Source organism: Panulirus ornatus, chromosome 40 (genome assembly GCF_036320965.1).
Source record: "Panulirus ornatus isolate Po-2019 chromosome 40, ASM3632096v1, whole genome shotgun sequence".
Lineage (NCBI taxonomy): Eukaryota > Metazoa > Arthropoda > Malacostraca > Decapoda > Palinuridae > Panulirus > Panulirus ornatus.
Genome location: NC_092263.1, coordinates 5469369 through 5491807, shown reverse-complemented (window position 1 = coordinate 5491807; position 22439 = coordinate 5469369). Strand labels below are relative to the sequence as shown.

General features: G+C 40.7%; 2 protein-coding genes across 4 annotated transcripts in view; one reads left to right on the top strand and one right to left on the bottom strand.

Annotated features, from left to right (window-relative positions):
- Nucleotides 1–1449, top strand: part of LOC139761328 (ATP-binding cassette sub-family G member 8) — a 186950-nt gene extending 185501 nt beyond the window's left edge. Inside the window, exon 17 of the transcript XR_011715500.1 lies at nt 1315–1449. The gene's annotated coding sequence lies outside the window, so the exon portion shown is untranslated. The remainder of the gene's footprint in view (nt 1–1314) is intronic.
- LOC139761327 (uncharacterized) overlaps nt 1376–22439 on the bottom strand; it is a 441300-nt gene continuing 420236 nt past the window's right edge. The window contains exons 6-9 of one of the 3 annotated variants that reach the window (XM_071685392.1): nt 21929–22088; nt 15346–15460; nt 8290–8847; nt 1376–1514 (exon numbers count right to left, since the gene is read on the bottom strand). In XM_071685392.1, the coding sequence (XP_071541493.1) occupies nt 1389–1514; nt 8290–8847; nt 15346–15460; nt 21929–22088 (959 nt within the window). In that variant the 3' untranslated portion in view covers nt 1376–1388. The other 2 variants (XM_071685393.1, XR_011715499.1) reach the window with 2 other exon arrangements.

The window sequence follows — 22439 nt, the reverse complement described above, 5'->3', positions numbered from 1 at the left end:
ATATTAGTACTTCCCTCTACTTCACCTTGAACATAAGAATTATTCTTACAAACATGAATATTAAATTCAACTGATTTTAATGATTTACATAATACATTCAGTTCTGGGCATTAATGTTTAATTATACGTTTTTATAAAAAGACAATTATGTCACCCTTTTTTGAGGTAAGTTAAATTTTGGTTTACATCTATCTATATGACATATCATGTAACCCTTCTCATATGCATAATTTTTCTTCCCTAATCCACATTTAAATATATATCTTTAAAGTGCTTCCATCAGTTCATAATGTTCAATTGGTGTGTCTCTCTCTTGATCCCACAGTGTCTACCAAAACCTTTTCTGCATCTCCATACATTTTCAAAGGCGATGTCACACTAATATTTTATTACTTGATTATAATTATCATATGTAGATGTCTGGGCATGGAACTAGTAAGATTCCTGAAGTACTCTAGGTCCATGTATTGGGACCACAGGGCCTTGGTCTGAATGAGGTGAGGTACTAATGAGAAGCTGCAGGAAGCAGCTGCCTAATCACATTTTGAGCACTTGGTGTGCCTAAAAATCTCACATGTACCCATGTTTTCTCATTTCCAAGCAGGTATTCAAGCCTTCTTGTCTTTCAAAAAGTAAAAGCAAATCAATCTAAAGCACAGGTGGTAGAAATACAGCACCCAGAAGTGAAATTTCCAACATGAAGTGGAAGCATGGAAGAGTTAAAAAAAGAGCATTGTTCCCTCAACAATGCAGGTGCTCATACCATTAGAAATGCTAGTTTCAGTGACCAGTAATTGAATGATTTAACCATGAGAACATCATATGCTTGCATCCACTATAAATCTTAGCTAAGTATTGCCTTTGAAAATATATGGAGGGGCAGAAAATGTTTTTTGTCGATGCTGTATGCCTTCATGTCTTTCAGCTGAAGGGAAACATTGCATTAAAGCTGCTTTTGACCATTTTCAAGAGGCAGTTCTTGACAAGGTTCTATAAAGTTGCCAGTTTATCATAGCTTGTAACACAACTAAGTTTTCTTATTGCTTAATTCAAACTGCAATTTCCCTTAGTGTTCAAGAGTCTACTTTCATAATTACTTGATCTTGACTTTTCACATACTATCAGTCAATACCTGTGTTTAGCTTACTCAATCATTTCTTGTTCTAGCCCATCAACATTCTGGCACATGTTTCTCTCAGCTTGCCAGCATTTCCTTACCTCTGGCACTTTATCCTCCATCTATCCATGTCAAATCAATTAGTATATCTCTTTCCATCCTTCCAATCATTTTGCCCAAACCTGCTTAATCTGCAGCAACCCCTGTGGACTTCCATCCCTCATATGCTCGTCTAAAGACTTTGGTGTGCCTCCTGTAGCCAAGTAAGATCCTAGGCAAGGAGGTGCCTGATGGAGAACAGTATTGCCACCAGAGACAACAGAGAGGTGTGAATAATGGCAGATGATCCAGCATTCTCACACACTTGGCTCCCTGGGGCATACTTTACACACTTGAACTGTAGGACAAACAAGAGATTAAGATCTGATGTGTACAAGCTGGTGATTACCAGAAAGATGCTCTATATCAGTGACAATGTATGGGAATAAAGATGTAAAGAAAAAAACTATATCAATTTCACATAAAAAGAATGAAAAATATGTGAATTTCACAATTTCATACACAAATTCAAAGGAATGAATTAATGAATAAGCCAGCCTTTTTTGTAATCTTTTTACAAACAGAGTCAGTATGAGGGTGATTTATCTAAGATTAGATTTATCCAAAAGTAATCATCAGGACTATGTGAGTAACTATGTACATTACAGTATTATCAATCAAAATAATATGAATAGACAAGGAAATTAATAGAAAAATAGGGGGAAGTATGAGATTCATTCACTCACTAAAACAGATCTATATCAACAGAAAACAAAAATGTAAACTTCCTACATTATTCATAAAATCAATGGGTAAGCAAATTTATGACCACGGAAAATAATGATGAAAATCTGATCATCGTTACTCAAGAAAAATGCATAAACAAATAGAAATCTCCATTACATCACCAGATGATAAACCAGAAAAAAAGAATTAGCTCCTCTCTAAAAAAGTAAGAAAATAGACAACTTTTGGTTATTGAAATGATAATATAAATTAAAAAAAACACATGGCAGTAAACATCATGTTAAAAAAGTACTATGAGATTTCCACATGTTAATCTTTACACAATTAGTAAGCTCTTTTTCATAAGTACTGCAGCAGAGTATTTTTAAAAGTGGTAGATATCTGGAGAAAAATGGCAACCCAAGGCAGGTGTGGCCATTTCCCTACACCTGAAAAAGGAAAGGCATAGTAAGCTTTATAAGATGGTTTCTTCTCGTGCATAACATGCAGATTTATACAATTTTTCTCTTGCTTTACTATCATGCAGTTATACTATATAATAGCAGTGTCTGAGCATGACCAAGAGGACACTAAATGCATGCAAATGTTTAGGCTAACTAGAATCACCCCATTGCACAATGAAAACACACACACAAAAAAAAAAAAAAATGAAATTCAGTCTGTGCTCAGGGCCTTCTTAATATTTACATTTGCAGTTCTATATACTGTCTTGCTCTTATTCTATGCGGGCACAGTACTTAATTCCCATACATTTGGAACTCCGCAGTCCTGAGGTTACACACTGTTCCCAATAGGTCCTGCACAGGATGGATAGCTTAATGGTACTCAGTTTGATTTTGAACATGGGTATAACATGAGTTGGAGCAGAGGTAGGGGACTGTAGCAGGTAGCATCAGGGAAGCAGTAGCAGACAGCAGCAATATCACCAGTGGTAGTAACAGCAGTGGCAGCAGCAGCAGTCAGTAGGAGGGCACACACAGTTACCTCAGAAGCAGTAAATTCCTGGTACCAGATATCCAGGTGCCCCAGAGAGATGTTTTCTGGGCTTTTCTTGAATGTATTTCTAGGTAATGTCATCTTCATTATGATGGACCTGTCCCTCTGCCATCACCACTGTCACCGTCATCTCTCATCACCATTAATATCATTGCATGGTAAGGAAAAGAAGCAATGGCGTAGTGGTTTCCTCACCAAACTGGCTGAAAAGCTAGCATACAAAGTCATGTGGCACTAATTAGCATGTTTGAGATTCCTTACCGCAGTTCCAGGCGACAGTGCACAACACAGAACATAAGGTTGCTATGCGATAATCCTTTGTCTTTTCAAATTATTGGACACGCACAAGTAGTCTTTGCCAAATGATGCTTTATGAATAATGATAATAGGTATGTATCTGGGATGTGTATTATATTCTTTTATCATAAGTTTTCAGATCTTGACAACAAAATGTTGTGGATATAAATAATTCAATAAATATTTTGAAAAGAATTTTTTAGCCTGGTAATTTATGAAACTAAAAGAAATTATTTTCATAAAATCATCCAGACAAGAATCACACTTAGAATTATTGTTCCATGAACTGAGTAAGGTAATCCAGAGGCAGTGCTACTAGAGTAGTTAACCACAGTGTTGTCCTTCATTCCATGCTGGGGCTTAGTTGGTGCCTCATTTTTTACTTTCACACTGCTGAAATTTTGTTCCACATTTGCAACTGTACTTTTATCAACCATTTCTAAAGTATTGAAAGAATATTCCCTCTCAACCAGAGGCTGACGTTGTTCCAATTCCTTGTCAACTTGAGGGAGAAGCTTTTCTGATTCCCGATCAACCTGAGGTTGATGCTGTCCTGATCTCCCATCAACCTGAGAATGATGCTGTTCTGGTCCCCCATCAACCTGAGAATGATGCTGTTCTGGTTCCCCATCACCCTGAAACTGATGCTGTTCTAGTTCTCTATCAACCAGATGCTGATGCTGTTCTGGTTCTCTGTCAACCTGAGGCTGATGCTGCTTTGGTTCCCTGTCTTCCTGAGACTGATGCTGTTCACTTATTGTAGAACTATTCAACAGATTGGAGACTGTTCCAGGTTTGTCATAGTCTGTTTCTTCTGAACTATCATCCATATCACTGAGTTGTGACACCCATGTGTTGCTGATGGTGACAGGGCTAGGAGTCATGGTTGGTGAGAAAACAGCTGCAATATCAACATTCTGGCTTATGTTAGTAGAATTGGTAGTAACTGCAGTATCTACAGTTTCCATGACAGAAATCCCTATTTCTGTATGGGTGTTACTGAAGTCTTTGCTCTCAGAGTTTTTCCTACCAGGCAGCTTCATTCCTCCAATATAATCAAGAGGCCATATGTTTTGGGTTCCCACTGGGGCATCATACTTCCCCTCTGAGGATGAGCTAACAACTTCCTGACTGGTCTCAGCACTTCCTTGATATGGGGAAGTCTTTATTACTCCTTCATGTGTTGATCCAAAGCTGGAATAAAGGCGAGGTATAATAGGTATGGATGGCCATTCATCACCTTTAGGAATCACAAAAGTGGTGGCTCCTGTTGGCTTATTGAAGTGTAAATCCATATGTAAGCCTGAATTTCTCAAATGTTCAACTTGTTCTGACACTGTTATGTTGGGTTTGATATGTTTCAAGCTGTTCAGATTATCTGTTTGCTCCTCAGAGTGGGTTTTGTTGAATGTTGTAATAATTTGTTGCTCTTCATGTGACATCTTACCATCATCAGCATTTGTGCTATGAGAATTAGAATCTTTTGTATTTTCTCTCTTTTTGGTATTCAAATTGAGATACTGATCCAAGAACATGTCATTCTCCAACTCTGTTGACATATCACCATTCTGGAAATTAAGATTTGTTGGAGTAGGATTCACCAAAGGTACAAAGTCTGATTCTAGAATATCCAAAACTACAGGAGTAAAGTTAGCCACCACCCCATGTGCAGCTTCCTGTTCCTTCCTAACTCTGATAACATATGGGACAGGTGTAGGTGCAGGGAACACTGCCTCTCTTACCTCCTCCTGAAGACGACTACGGAACCATGTGTGGAAAAGTTCCTGAGGCAGTGTGGGAGGTATGAGCATTTTACCATCAGGCAATGTGGGTGACACAAGCATTTTATCATCAGGCAACGTGGTTGACATGAGTGTTCTACCATCACCACTTGTGATACTGTTTCCTTCCCCTACTCTTAATCCTACTCTACTTGTTGAACTTTCCAGGATCTCTTTCCAATCCATTGAGTTATCAGTATCAGACTTGTTGAAATGGTTTCTAAAAATACCAGCATCATCTCTACTAATTTCATAGTTGGAAGTGTTCATGTCTGATGTATGAAGATGTGGATCATTTTCATGATGGTAATTATTTCTATCATAATGGTATTCATCCTCCTTTTTCACATTAACATCTGACTCTGGGATAGTACCGTATTCATGCATCTTTCCTGAAGTCATAAAATCACCATTGTTGAACATTTTTGTTGATGATACAGCCTCAGTGTGTCCATGGGTCATGCTGGTGTCATATTTGTTAATTAGCTTTTCTGTTCTAGATGTATTATTGGCATGTGTTGTGCCTCCTGCACTGAGCCCATCATACTTGTATGTTGCTGCTGGTATGGAAGGATCATCATACATAGCTGTCTGGTCAGGGTATGCTGTATGGTCAACAAACCTTGTGCCATGAGTATCATATGCATGTGTTGTGTCTTCTGCCCCATAGTCATTGAAGTCATAAGTTGTCTCTGGTATGGAAGACTCATCATATGTAGATATCTGAGCAAGGCTGACATTATGATGATTATGTGTTGTCCTCTGCATTTCAGAAATGAACCTTTGTCCATTTCCTGATTCATAAGAACCTTGAAAATCATCTGTTTTAGGGATGCTGTATTGATAATCATAATCATCATTACCTGTGTACATAGTCCCATTGTTACTCTTCCTCATTTGACTTGTGTTGCTTTTTTCTGTCACTAATGTACCATTCTCAGCTCTGTAAGTTAATGTGTGACTGTTATTTTTCTCTCCTGATCTGTTTTCAGTGTCGATAGATTCTACTGTAATCTGACTTGTTGTAGGTAGTGTAAGAATGCCTAAAAAATCATCAGAACTATGATCCATAGAATTTGCAGTGCTGCTGAGAATATGCTCATTGCCTCCTTGTTCTGTGCTCTCAATATTTATTTGAGTTCTTGATGGATAGTGTTCATCATGAACAGTGGAATGAGTCTCCCTCACCTCTTCAAATGTTGTGGCCCCTTTCAGTGGCTGGTTCTTCGTAATTTGCTGTGTAAGGGTATTACTGCTAGTTGTTGGTGTTGGTTGTAACTTACTACTAGTTTCCAGAGTTTTGTCATTAAATTCAAAAAGATTTGATGATTCCACCATATCTGGAGCCTTTTCTCTGGAAACATTGTCAAAAAAAATTAGAGAATTAGTTCTCTCTTTCTTTGCATGTTGTAATACAACAGATTTTTGCCAGTTATGCAAGTCATCTGTAGGTGATAACAAGACTGAACTACTTGGCACATGGATGGCTTGAGTGGGTGTGACACTTATCCATAGCCCCTCAGTGTAGCTGACTACAGGAGTTGTCATAGGCAGGGGACTGGTGACTAAGTGTTTATCTTCTCTATCCTTCCAGTTATCTTGCCAAGTAGAGTTATTCTTCCACTGCTCATATATCATGGTTGAGGTTCTATCAGCAGCAACTGTCCCAACTGTTTCTGATTTACTTTCCTTATTTACTCCTGAGGGATTTTGTCCCTCTATTCCTTTTGATCTGTCCACATCTTTGTCAGTCTGGAGAGGAGATAGCCCAGGAGTGCCATTACTACTAGATGGGTTAGAAGCACCATTACTATTAGGCAGGTCAGGAGCACCATTACCAATAGATAGCTTAGGAACATTACCACTAGGTAGGCTGGAAGGACCATTACCACTAGGTAGAGGGTTTGATGTGGATATGTGATGACTGTTTGTGATGGTGGGTGTTGTTCTTGTGGCAACCATGGGAGGTTTACTGGTCACGAGCATGCCAAGGTGGTCCACCCCGCTAGAGAACACTTGTTGATGTTTCTGTCTCAATCTCCTTCTCAGATTTTTTGTATTCCCATTCCTACCTCTTTGGAATGGTCTTCTGTTGCGGCGTAGTTTCCGTCTTCGCCAAGGTCTTCTAGGTGGATTTCCAGGACTGTTCCTGTTTCCAACACGTCTGATACGGTTTGTGCCATTTGGGCTATGGCTCTGATGTCTTATAACACCTACTCGACCCGCAGTTCTAGCTTTACCATTAATGGAAGTTCTCAGTAGCCTTGACTCTGATTTTTTCATTCTGGAGTTATCAATAAAAGGTTTTTCAATAACTTCATGTCCAAGAGTGCCTAAAGGTGGACTTGCAGTTGTTACAGACTGATTTTTTTTTGTAAATCCAATTACTTCACGATCCTGCTTCTGCAAGTGCACTTCCTGAGTGTCTGTATGTGGAATCTCCGACTTGTGACCCTCACTAAGTTTGATTGGTCGCCTTGGCTTGTGACTAATTCTACCTTTAATAGATTTTCCCTCTTTACCAGTTAAGATCACTGTAACATTTCTATGAGATCTTTTTCTTGTAAATCGTTCTTGGGCTACTAAATGTGGTCTCCTGGATCTTCGCTGACTAGACCGTGGCCGTAAGTGTTTTCGTCTGTGTCTGATCCGTGTTCGACCTCTAGAAAGAAGAGGCAACTTGTATCCTGTGGATGATATGAACTGAGATGGATCTGTATTCCCTCTTGTGTGCACATCTCTCCTGCTGGTGGCCATAATGATCCCACTGTCATGGGAGGAGTGTCTAGTGGTGGCATTTCCATGAACATTTGTTGCATCATTCTTCAATACTTTAGACATAAAAGGAAAATTTACTCCTTGATTATGCCTGAGTAAATGTGACAATAGTCTAGGTCTAAATGTTAAAGCTGAAGTTGAATTGACGGAAATATTAGTCAAAGGTGAGTGAGAATTAAGATCTAGATCCTCAAAGGGAAACAGAGACTTTGCAACTTTAGAAACTGTTGTTAATACTGAGCTGTCAGTGTGCTCTTTGGGTAAGGAAGATGAAGAGCTGTTGTGAAGTTTCAGCAAAGATTTTGAAAGCTCAACTTGCCCTGATGATGCATTTAGATTCATATCTGAATGTGTTGGACTCTCTGAGTGGTCATGCTCACGTCTTCTCTCAGTTGAGTCAGGGAATACCGGAAGAAAACTTATATCATCTAATTCTGCATACGAGTTTGGTTCTTCCTGGCCATGCAACTCTCGTGTCTTAAGTATATGAAGCATAGATTGGGTTACTTGGCTAAGAACAGTAGGTGACTGTACCGTTAATGAAGCATAAAATTTAGGGTCTTCATCTGTCCCATCTTCAGTGTACTGCATATCTGCTTTTGCCAATTCTTCTGAAGCCTGTGTTCCCCACAAACTGTTTATACCTACTGACCCTCCATCACTACCTTTGGGTAACACAGGAGTAGCAGGCAGTGAGGTCGTGGGTTTTATTGTGGTCCTGTGCATGAACGTGATTACAGGGGGTATTAGTGAGGCTGGGTCAGGGTCAGCCAAGGAGTGAGGTCGTGAGGTGAATGTTTTGTAGGGGTGCCATGTGGTGGCATGTCCAGACTGTTCCAAGAGGGGTCTTTGGCTCTCGAGCAGTTGTGTTGATGGCTGTGATGTCTCTCTGTCTGCGGCGTGGAGGATCAAATCTTCAACAAGATTCTCTAGTGTGTCATTCTTAAGTAATTGAGAATGACTTGATCCCTGGGTTATCTGTGTGGAAACATCAATCACAGAAGTGGGAGCCTCATCAAAGTTCCCTGGAGCATCAGTTGAGGATTCTTGCAAGCATGAGTGCAATGAAAAGGAAAAAGCTTGACATGTACTCTGTAACATAAAATAATGAGCAGCTGTATTATGAATAAATGGCTTCTATATCTACATATGTAAAAAAAATAGCTCATACTACCTTATACTAGATCAGTTAAATCATCCATGACAAATGAACTGCACAGTTATGTGTTTACATCCAGGCAGGGGATCTTAGGGCATTGTCAACTGTGCCCATACATTGTGCCAGTCACTTTTACAGTACCACACTCCAGTGGTGTGATGAGACAAAACAACACAAAATGTTCAGTAGTGGTTGACTTTATCCAGCGATTTGTGCTTTCGGTTGGGACAATCATGACTGGTGTATAGATATATGATACACTCTCTTGCAAACCTCTGTTAACAGAGTATACTTAAAAACTTGGTGAAATGAGGCCACACCACTGGCACAGATGGAAAACATAGACATTGATACAGTGGAACACTGAAATGGGATTCAGCAAATTCTAGCAGTGAGAGGCAGAGAATATATGAGGCAGTGAAATTAGAGAGACTATAATATATGAGCGAAAGTGAAATTAGAGACTATAATATATGAGGTAATGAAATTAAAGAGACTATAAAACAATGCATTCAAGTATCAGATGGCTACCATGTTCATGTCTTACCTTGCTATCCTTTGGGTGGGATCAGAGAAAAAACAAAATGAGTATCATTAGTCTTACAATGCTACATGAATTCTAAGATTGTCTCATTGAGTATAATCATTTTAATGGTTATTTCATGAGTAGATTAGTGTATTGTACAATTAATCTAAGTTTTAGCTATGTGGTTCCTTATTAATAAAAAGCATTACATATATTCTCAATACCTTGAGTAGTACACTGCTTTACACAAATAATACAAGTTTTCAAAAGCTATGTCACCAGAGTTTATCTACAACCAGATCATTATTATCCCCTTAACGATAAACAACACATTTCATTCTCTCTCTTAGGTAGAGAAGACAATCTTGGACAACCACAATCTAATCTGTTCTGAGAAGACATCTGCTGCAGAACATAATCTTGGACAAACACAACCTAAACGGTTATAAGGCCTTGAACAATATCTGAGCTTCAAATTCGTATTCAGCATGAAAATTAGTCCTTTAACTGAAGTTTTCAAGTAAATCTATTTTCATCAGAAAAAGCACCAAAAAGTGCAGGTATTCAGGTCAAACTAATTTTTTGCCTAAAAGAATCTGTTTTAGAATTGAAATATTAAATGATGAAATGATTCTGATCTTCAAACAATCATGAAAATTATCTCGTAATGGTTCCCAAAGCTGAAAAATACCCAGTACATATGTTGTAATCAACAAAAATAATCTTTAAATACTTAATTAAAGGCCTAAATGATTCCTCATAATATTCAAACCCAGACTCATATTCAGCATTAAAAATCATCCTTAAACTGAGGTTCTAGAACGAATCTATAACCTTCAGAAAAATACCAAAACTTGCAGGTAACAGTCTGGATATTCTTGATCACGAAATACTTTTTCTTCTAAACCAGAAATCAAACAGGATTAAACATTTCGGAGATTATTTCATAATGCTTCCCGAAGTCGACACTTACCCAGTAGATACAATGTGAATAACCCTTAAATCATTAAATACATAACCTCCAAGAAATATTTGAGCTTCAGATATGTATTCAGCCTGAAAAATAGTCCTTGAACTGAGGTTTTTCAAGTATATCTAATACCAAAATTGCAGGGTATTTTCTTTGTTTTTAGCTCCAAAGTATTTTTTCTTATAAACTGATATATAACACAATTGAATATTTCTACACTTGAAATAATCATTGAAAACATCTCATAATGGTTCCTCAGGTCAAAAGACACCAAATAAAAGCAAAGCAAATAATCACAGAATCTTTGAGAACTTTAATACCAGCATCAATGACCCTCAAACAATATTTCAATCCCAGATTTGTATTCAGCACAAAATGCAGTCCAAACACTGAGGTTTTCAAGAAAATCAAATACCTTAAAAGAAAAAAAGATCGCAGATAAATTTCTTTAACCCAGAAAAGTTTTTCTTTTAAAAATGAAAAGTAACAATGAAAATGCTTATATACTGGAAATGATAATGGCAGATATCTCGCTATGCTTCCCCTGGCCAAAACATACCTAATGACAAGGAAGTGAATAATTACAGAATTTTTAAGTACTGAATTACATGCATTAATAACCTCCAATAAATAGTTCAACCTCAGATATGTATTCAAAATTAAAGATATTCCTTATACTGAGGTTTTTAAGCAAGTCTATTGCCCTTAAAAATACCAAAAAGTGCAGGATAATTCTTATCCCAAAAAGTTTTTGCTTTAGAACCGTAATATTACAAAATGAAACACTTCCATTCTTGAAATATTCATGGGAAATACCTCATGATGCTCCAAAGCCAAAAGGAGAGGGAAAGTTAACCATCATAGCACCACAGGGCAAGCAGGTCAAGATTTAAAGTTAGGCTGGGAGAGTTTGTAAGTCAGACTGCTTTTGACTTAACTCTGTCAAGTAAGGATGTAGAGCTAGAACCAACTAATGTGTGGGAGTACTACTTCACAAAGGATGAATAAATCCTTTGTATAAAAGGAGCAACCGTTCAGATTAAAAGAAATTTTGATATAAACAAAACTCCCAGTTTCATAGAGGTAGAATTAGCTATTTCCATAATGTTGGGTTTCCAAAAATGAGTGGATATTACAATAATACCAAGTATGTTCATTGAGTCAAGAGGTGGAATCACAGAACCATCAAAGGAGAGACGAGAGTTAAGAGAAGTATTCGATAGAGAGATGGGTCTTGAAGTCACTAAACTTAGCAAGGTTTTGTCTACCCCAATGAGATATGTCCAAGTTCATTGAGGAAGTTGTGTTAAGATGAGATGCAGATCATGTGAGAGAAGAAGGAGCAGAACTGAAGGATGTGTCAGATGAGATGCAGATCATGGGAGAGAAGAAGGAAACAGAATTGAAGGATGTGGAAGAATACAGTGTTCAGTCATCAGCATATGAATGCACTTGGTTATTTGTGGAAGAAATCTTTAGTAAAAAAGGAGAAAAATTGATGGGAACACGCCAGAACCTTAAGGGACACTACTGTTGATGGAGAAAAAGGGGGAGGCTGACCCATCAACAACCATGAGAACAGATTGGCCAGATAGGAGGCTAGATATGAGGAAACAAAGTGAGGGAGGGAAGCCAAAAGAGGGCAGCTGAGAGATGAGATCCCAATACCAAGGCATCAAAATCTTTGGATATGTCAAGGGCAGTTACAGAGAACTCCTCAAAATCTTTTAGGGATGATGACCAGACATTAGTAAGATAGGAAAGATTATCACCAGTGGATCTCACCTTACAGAGGGAAGACTGAGATTCAAGGTGTCTAAGGATGTGGGAGTTGAGAAAGGAGTCAAAGAATTTAGAAATAGAAGATGTCAAAGAAACAGGATAAGAGTGAGAGGAGTTAAACAGTCACCCTTCTTAGGGATGGGGTGTACCAACATAAGTTTCCAAGAAAGGAAAGTTAAACAAAATGGTACAGACAAGCAAGCACAGGTGCAAATTCAGAGGCACACTATTTCAATACATGGAGTGGATGCCATCAGGATCATAAACCTTGCTTTGTGTCCAAAAAGAGAAGTGCTTTACAGACGATCTGAAAAGAGATTTTGAGGAGGGGTATAGGATTAACAAGAGGGGCATCAGCACATGAAGGAAAATTAGTTATCCAAGGTGGAGTTATTGGAGAAATGGGATCCAAAGAGACTTGTCTATAAGAGAGAGAGTTATACTCCTGTCAGAATGGAAAAGTGAAGAAAAGGTCCTTTGAATAAAGGACCACTTTGTCTCATGGATAACATAACTGTAATGTTTATGGGCTGTGATAGATGCTAAATGAAAGCCAGAAAAAGAAGAGTTTTTCAAGCCAAAATGCTGAATCCCTTTCCTGAATGACCTCAGAACAGGAATGGAAGGAATATATGCTTCCTTTCCCGCAAGAATAACCTCTACTATGGGTCTGGTAGAGACGGAAGCATTGCCATAAAAGAGACAGTAATCTATCCTAGGAAAGCCAGAAAAGAATTTCCATAAGTTATTCCAGTCAGCTTTGTTGAGTGCCAATATTTATGCTAAGAAGGGTTGCTAGAGGGGTACATTCCATAAAAATGGATACATTTATGAAACTGTGATCAGATGAATCAAATGGGGGCGAGATTGTATAGTTACAGCAGGATGAATCAGAGGTGAAAAACAAGTCCAAAACATCAAGAGTAGTCAGGAATATGAGTAGGGTGGGAAATAATTTACTCTAGATTACTGAGAATTGAGAATACAAGGGCTTCAATCCTCCTATCATCCATATGGGAGAAATTCAATCATTCCCACTGGTGAACGTGGAAATCCCCTAAGTAGAGGATTTCAATTTGCTGGTGAGAGGATGCCACAGTCTCATAGCATGAGTGTAGATAACTGAAGAAGGATATACAGTATGTAGAACTAGGAGAGCAATAAACAGTCCCCAAGGCATGCAACATGTGTTGATGGAATCATCATGGAAAATATCTCATACTGCTTCCCAAAGCCAACAGATACCCATTAGATAAAAAGTGAATCGCAGAATATCTAAACAATTAATTACAGGCCTTAGTGACCCCCAGATTCATATCAGCATGAAAGGTAGCCCTCTTATTGAGGTTTTCAGGAAAATCTCTTACCCTCAAAAAGATATCAAAAATTGCAGGTTATATCTTTTAGCCCCAAAGAGTTTTTCTTTTAAAATTGAAATATACATTAATGAAACACTTCTATACTGGATATAATCATGTAAAACATCTCATAATGCTTGCTCAGGTAGAGATACCTAATAAAAATGAAACAATCACAGAATATTTAAGTACTTAATAATGTGCCTTGATAATCTCCAAACAATATTGTTTTTGAAGGTCTGCAGGAACCAGCCTGCCAACCTTTTGCATGAGGTAACCATCATTTTGTTGTGTTCACTGAAGGTCATTAGGCATTACTACCACAGGGACTTTCAAATATTCATCTGGTTTACGATAGCATCTGTGTCTGTCCAGTATTGTACTGTTTTTGATTTATTCTTTTCCCTCTATTGGAGGAGCTGAAACTTAATTCCATTGAAAAGCATGTTGCTCTCAGTTGCCCAGTTAAAGGGCTTGTTTATGTCTCTTTGTAGCCCTTCAACATCTTCTACTGATGTGGTTTTCATACTCATTATTGTATCATCTGCAAAGGATGATATGAAACTGTGGCATATGTTTGCATCAATGTCAGATATAAGGAACCAAAGGGGTGCAAGTACAGTTCCTTGGGGATTGACATTTTTATAGTGAAGGCACTAAAGATGGCATGCCTTACAACTACATGTTGTGATCTGTTGATTAAAAAGGTGTATATGTATCTTCCAATTTTTCCTGTTATTCCCAACTTTTGCATTTTTGTGCTACGACAACATTGTCACATTAGTCATGTGTGTTTGCAAAGTCTCCGTAAACTTCTTCAAAATTGTCTTTGATTTTCAGAGCTTCGACAATCTTATCATAATATTATGAGTTAAGCAATGAAATCATGTTGTCCTGGGTTATGAACTTGTTTATGGCCTTCCATTCAGTCAGCTTGCCTCTTAGGACTTTTCAAAGATTTTAATGATGTGTGATGTTAATGCTATCAATTGATAGTTTTCTGGGACTGCTTTACTTACATAATTGTGGTTTTGAAAAGTGCATGAGAATTTTTAGTGCTGAATTCTTGAATTATTAATCACAATGGAAATCCTACCTTGGTTATATATAATAATATGGCAGCCTTCTCCTACCCAAGCATGTGCTGCCCTTCTGTGTGATGACATTTCAGAATGCACGTATTATATTGATAATTTTGAATCAAAGTGTTTCACTGATATGTTTCCCTGACAAACTATCTAGAGAATGAAGAATAGAACCCCAGTTACAAGAAGTGATACCCGTCAAGGCTAGGAAAGCTTCAGGTTGAGACATAAGTCAAAGTTCGTTGGTGATGAAGTGATAGTTGAGGTGGCCATGCTTGGGTGCTGTGGCTGTGCCTGGGTGCCGTGCCTCAGTGCTGTGGCTATGCTTGATTTTCTGTATGTTTTGAAGATGGCTCTGTTTAGCCACACTCCTCTCTTTCCAACACTAGGTCTATCTCAGCAACTGACTCTTATGGAGACCTTATGTTGCCATCTGATTGCTAAACAACATCCACAAAACAATCACAACTACATCTGACAATAAACAATGAACCCTTATGCATGAAAAAAATACTATCCATAGCAGCAGTTGTGAAAAATGTACCTGAAACTTTTTTAAGTATCAGCGCCACACACAAATATAACACACATATAGCTCTAATAAATAAAATATTGCTGAACACCAGTGAGCTCTACAGCAGATGAGGAACTCATGGCTGTCTGTGGCCATGACAGGTTATGATGCTAGAGAAGCATGAGGAGACACACACCTGTACAATGGGTCCAGCCATTCGGTCCAGGAAGGCCTTGGTGAAGAGGGCTGTCTCGTTACCGCAGGTTTCATACACAACACGTTCAGAACACTGTAGGTACTCCTGAAATGAGCTGCAAAAGAGATATAGTTGCTATTAACCAGGAAATCTCTGTATGAACAGCTCAAAAGGGAAGAAACATAGCTACACCTGTTCTTAAGATGACCAGGGTACTGGGACCTTTGGGAAGTCAAGTACTGTAGCAAGTGAGAACAAAGCATTAATAATTGATGATGTGATATGTTTGCAAGGTTATACAATGACTGAGGGGGATGTCATGGATAAGGAGACAAGGTTTTAGATCCTCATATGTTATATGATGCCTATGGTGTACATGAAAAGCCAGTCATGGTAGCAGGAAAAGGGTACCACATGAGAGGGTGGAAGTACAGTATCATAGGGGTAGCTTCAGGTTGCTGGGGGGAGGGGAGGATCCATGTCAATGAGGCAGCCTTGATGCAATGGAAGGGTCATGGACATACAAATACTGCAATGATTCCTATACCTACTCCAAGGTAATGTGCTACTGCTGATTCATTCTTGTCCAAATCAAGTCTGGAAATCTTTCTCTCTCTCTCCATCTTACACATACAGCCAGCCAACCTGCCACCCAATTGGCTAAAACAACAGTCACAAACACCGTCATTTTCTGCCTAGATCCCGAGGAATTACAGTTCTGCAGGCCTGTGTGAACAAAAAGGGAAGGAAGTAAAATGCAGAGAAGCCTCTAAATGAAACATTTCTCAGAAATAACTGGTCACTGTAACAGATTTGAGCAGCAGAACAGTACTGAATACAAGAAGAGCAGAGATTTGAAATCGAATGTAAGGACTGCTCCAAAGTTCAGTAATCTGGTATTTTGAATAATGGTTATGTAAAGTATACCTAACAAGGGTATACTCTGAATAACTGGCATAAAGTGAGTAGGAATGAGTCTGAAAGAATTTCTATAGAGAAGTGCAACAACCAGTTAAAGAAAATTAAAAGTATTTATCATGAATGGGTGTAGAAAATCTAACAGCTCATTTAACCAGCCAGACTCAGAGAATGTTTTGTAAAGAAAGAGTATATTTTGGTTTAAGAGGTTAAGAAGGAAACTTACTCCTAAAAATATTTTCTGAATATAATATTCTACGGGTTGAAAGACTGAAAACAAAAACACCAGTGAGAGTGTGCTAAGGACAAAAAAATTAAGTTGCTAAGTAAATTACTTAAGCTAACCTTTAGAAAACTGAAGAAATGCCATAAGATATTTAGTGTTGCATGAACCAAGCAAATAGGTGAACATAATCCTCGGAAAGGAAATTTGCACCAAATGCTCTGGCCAGACATGACTAAAACTGTTACTATATACAAACAGTCAAGCTTAAGCAAATATTTTGTTCCTATTTGACCTATCTAACCCCATCTGTTCTTGGCATACACTTGGTCCAATCTATCATTACCAAACTCCTAACCCTACCAATCCTGGCCCTCTTCCTGATCCTACCTGTCATAGCTGTCCTGCTGACCCCACCAGTCTTGGCCATCCTCCTGATCTAACCTATCCTGGCCATTCTGCTGACCCCACCTGTCTTAGTTGTCCTACTAACTCCACCTGTCCTGGGCGTCCTACTAACCCCACCTGTCCTGGCTGTCCTACTGACCCAACCTGTCCTCGCCGTATTGCTGATCCCACCTGCCCTGGCTGTCATGTGACCCTGCCTGTCCTGGCCGTCATGCTGACCCCACCAGTCCTGGCCATCCTAATGATCCCACCAGTCCTGGCTGTCCTGCTGACCCCACCTTTCCTGGCCGTCCTGGTGACCACACCTAACCTGGCCGTCCTGCTGACCCCACCTGTCCTGGCCATACTGCTGAACCAACCTCCCCTGGCCATAATGATGAACCCACTTGTCCTGGCCGTCCTGCTGACTCCACTTGTCCTGGCCGTCCTGCTGACCCTATCTGTCCTGGCCATACTGCTGAACCAACCTCCCCTGGCCATAATGATGAACCCACTTGTCCTGGCCAACATGGTGAACCAACCTGTCCTGGCCACCCTGCTGACCCCATCTGTCCTGGCCGTCATGCTGACCCCACCAGTCCTGGCCCTCCTACTGACCCCAACATTCCTGGTCATCCTGCTTACCCCACCAGTGCTGGTCGTTCTGCTGATCCCACCTTTCCTGGCCATCCTACTGATCTCAACTGTCCTGGCCATCCAGTGACTCCACCAGTCCTGACCGCCCTGCTGAATCTACGTGTCGACGCCGTTGTGCTGACCATACCTGTCCTGGCCATCCTACTGACCCCACCAGTCCCGGCCATACTACTGACCCCACCAGTCCTGGCCATACTGCTGACCATACCAGTCCTGGCTATCGTGCTGACCCCACCAGTCCTGGCCGTCCTGCCGACCACACCTAACCTGGCCGTCCTGCTGACCCCACCTATCCTGGCCGTCCTGTTGACCCCACCAGCCCTGGCTGACATGCTGACCCCACTAGTCCTGGTTGTCCTTCTGACCTGACACATCCTATCCTGGGAGTTCAGCCCATCACTAGTCAGGTCTGTCACCCTACCCTACTCTGACCCATGAGGATCCAAGACTAGTACTGTAGGCATTGTTCACTCAGTGTTCGGGGAGTCTGACAGTACATTACATAAGGCTGGTGGTGTGGTGGTGGGCCAACAGCTTCCACATCCAGGCAGGTGATGATGGGTGGGCACAGGGCAGTGGTGGGCCAATACTTTCTTAATTCTAGCTGGCAGCTGGACAGGTTCCAGCACTCCCATCTCTCACGCTCACATCGCCTACTAAGTGACCCGAACTTACGAAGTCAAGACATTGGTGGATTTGCATCGGATTAACTTGCGTATATTCATAATGTAACTGTACGGCGTAACTGGTGCGACTCTATGAGTAACCGCTGTGTCTGTAAGTGGTAACTGGTGCGTCTGTATGGGGTAACTGATGCGTCTGTATGGTGTAACCAGTGCGTCTGTATGGGGTAACCGGTGCGTCTGTATAGGGTAACTGGTGGGTCTGTATAATGTAATCAGTGCGTCTGTATGGGGTAACCAGTGCGTCTGTATGGGGTAATAAGTGCGCCTGTACGGGGGTAACCAGTGCATCTGTAGGGGTAACCAGTGCGTCTGCATGGAGTAAACTGCGTCTGAATGAGGTAACCAGTGCGTCTGTATGGGGTGACCGGCGCGTCTGTATGAGATAACCGGTGCGTCTGTATGGGGTAACTGGTATGTACGGGGTAATCGGTACGTCTGTATGGGGTAACCAGTATCTGTACGGGGTAACCAGTGTATCTGTATGGGGCAACCAATGCGTCTGTATGGGGTAATCGGTGCGTCTGTAAGGGGTAACCGGTGCGTCTGTATGGGGTAACCAGTGCGTCTATATTGGGTAACCGGTGTGTCTGTATGCGATAAACTGGTGCGTCTGTATGGTATAACTGGTGTAACTGCATGAGGTAATAGGTGCGACTGTATGAAGTAACTGGTGAGTCGTGTGAGATGACCGTCATGTATGTATGGAGTAACTGTATAAAGTAACTGAGGTAACTGTGTTGAGTAACTGATGAAACTCTATGAGATACCTAAGGTTACTGTATAAGGTAACTGGTGTAAATCTATGTGGTAGTTGATGTAAACGTATTGGGTAACTGATGTAACTATATGAAGTACCTAATGTGACTATATGGGGTAAATGATGTAACTGTATGGGGTAACTGATGTAACTGTATGAGGTAAATAATGTAACTATGCGGTAACTGATGTAACTGTATGAGGTAAATAATGTAACTATGAGGAAACTGATGTAACTGTATGAGGTAAATAATGTAACTATGAGGTAACTGATGTAACTGTATGAGGTAAATAATGTAACTATGAGGTAACTGATGTAACTGTATGAGGTAAATAATGTAACTATGCGGTAACTGATGTAACTGTATGAGGTAAATAATGTAACTATGCGGTAACTGATGTAACTGTATGAGGTAAATAATGTAACTATGAGGTAACTGATGTAACTGTATGAGGTAAATAATGTAACTATGAGGTAACTGATGTAACTGTATGAGGTAAATAATGTAACTATGAGGTAACTGATGTAACTGTATGAGGTAAATAATGTAACTATGAGGTAACTGATGTAACTGTATGGGGCAAATGTAGCCTGATACTTGTCCTCAGTGTACCTAGTACCTGCCATCACTGTAGCCTGGTGCCCGTCATCAGTGTGCTGAGTACATGCCATGTGTGTAGCCTTGTACTTACCGTCACTGTACTTGAAACAGCCCTCAGTATCCCCAGTGTCCGTCATCAGTGTACCCGGCACCTGGTGTCAGTATGTCTAGTATCTACCGTCAGTGTACCTAGTGCCAGCTGTTACTGTACCCACTGGTCGTCAGTGTACGTAGAGCCTGCTGTTACTGTACCCAGTGGCTGTCAGTGTACCTAGTGCCAGCTGTTACTGTACCCAGTGGTCGTCAGTGTACGTAGAGCCTGCTGTTACTGTACCCAGTGGCTGTCAGTGTACCTAGTGCCAGCTGTTACTGTACCCAGTGGTCGTCAGTGTACCTAGCGCCTATTGTTACTGTACCCAGTGGCTGTCAGTGTACCTAGCACCTATTGTTACTGTACCCAGTGGTCGTCAGTGTACGTAGAGCCTGCTGTTATTGTATCAGGGTTCTGCCTTCAGTGTAACTGATATCCACCGTTGATATACCTGGTATACACTTTCACTGTACTATATGTTATCTCAGTGTACCCAGCATCTGCTGTGTACTTAGTAAATGCTGTCAGTATACCCAGTTCCTGAAGTCAGTGTTCTCAGAATGTGGCAGTGGCATATCTAGGGTATGGCAGGTAGGGCAGGTGCCCTGGGCGCCACACAACTGGAATGTTTTCTGACCTATGTTGCCATCTGTAACGGTTTGGTTTTGTGAGATAACAAAGAAACTCACCAACTTTTCAACTACAATAATATTTTGCTACTGTCAATTGCATTACCGCTTCTACCTTACAATATTGATCAAATAAGTCTTTAAGTCTCTGAGAGTTTATATAAATTTAGATTTGGCCTAACTCTTCAACAGTTTATAATCATGCTGTGTATATTCTATATACATCCAGTGTATGTACATTTTCAATCAAGACAGGGGCACAATTTCAGTGCTTGACATGGACGCCATTTCCTCTGGAGACGCCCCTGGGATGTGGACCAGAGCCTACACGGCTCCTCCGGTCTCCTACTCGTAAACAAATGATCTACATATAAAGTTTCCCTCCTAATGACCCAAATATGTTAGATATATAAGTGATTACTTCAGTGGTTATCAAGTAATATGAAGCGGTCCCCACTGTCTCATGAACTATTCCTATCATATAAAAGACTCCAAACTTATCCTAATTACCTTTAATTGATAATCAAATCATACTTCAATATGGAAAAATCTTGAACAAGGTTATCCAATAGATTGTGCTAATGAATCTGTTTTAAGTAGCGAACTATCCAGAGATCCTGTACACCCATCATCTACACTGACTTACCTGTACACTGACGAGTTTGACTGGGTTGTGTCATGTTATGATTCGTGTACTGGAGGCGACACCAGTAACTGTAGCACAAGACACTTGCCACCTCTCCTCTCATGTAGTACACATGAACATGCGAACCTCACATGATCTTTACATGAATATATGACACAAATTGTTCTGATGGCATGTCATGGGAAGGATACATGTCACCTGGAGTGTAAGATGCCATGAGGTGGGGAAACACATGTCACCATGGGTGTGACATATCATGGGAAGGATACATGTCACCAGAGTAAGGACATATCAGGGAAAGGATACATGTCACCAGGAGTGTGACACATCATGGGAAGGATACATGTCAGCAGGGTAAGGACATATCAGGGAAAGGATACATGTCAGCAGGGTAAGGACATATCAGGGAAAGGATACATGTCACCAGGGTAAGGACATATCAGGGAAAGGATACATGTCACCAGGGTAAGGACATATGAGGTCAACGTAATGGTCAGTGATGCAGGTGATCATATGAGACATGACCCGCACAGTGCAGTACTGATGACCCACACAGTGTATAGAGTATGATGACCCACACAGTGTATGTAGTACACATGACCCACACAGTATATGTAGTACACATGACCTACACAGAGTATGTAGTACAGATGATGGGGAAGGGCTTGTCATCACCACCAGGAAGTGCTGGAGGTCTCACCAACACAGAATGTAGTGCTGGTGATGGGGAAGTGGTATTGGAGGACTCACCAACATAGAGTGTAGTGCTGGTGATGGGGAAATGGTATTGGAGGACTCACCAACATAGAGTGTAGTAGTGGTGTTGGTGGAGTATTGGAGGACTCACCAACATAGAGTGTAGTAGTGGTGTTGGTGGAGTGTTGGAGGACTCATCAACATAGAGTGTAGTAGTGGTGTTGGTGGAGTGTTGGAGGACTCATCAACATAGAGTGTAGTAGTGGTGTTGGTGGAGTGTTGGAGGACTCACCAACAGAGGGTGATGACGTTCCTGTTTTTCTCCTCCTCCGTCAGCTGCACCACAGCATCGTTGATCTGGTTAAGGTTAGCAGTTTTCTTGTGGTACGCCTCAGAACACTGGTTGTACTTGGGGTTCACTTGACGCATACACGGCGCGTGACGGATGTACTCTGTAACGACCACCTCTTGTTACTCTCTGTTACTAACGTGTTACTGACGTGTTTCTGGATGCTATTGACGTGTTACTGGCTGTTACCTCACACACCTACCTACCCACCCCAAACATCCACGTACCCACCCTACACACCCACCTACCCACCCCAAACACACACCAACCCACCCCAAACATCCACGTACCCACCCTACACACCCACCTACCCACCCCAAACACACACTAACCCACCTCACACATCCACGTACCCACCTACCCACCCCAAACACACACCAACCCACCCCAAACATCCACGTACCCACCCTACACACCCACGTACCCACCCCAAACACACACCTACCCACCTCAC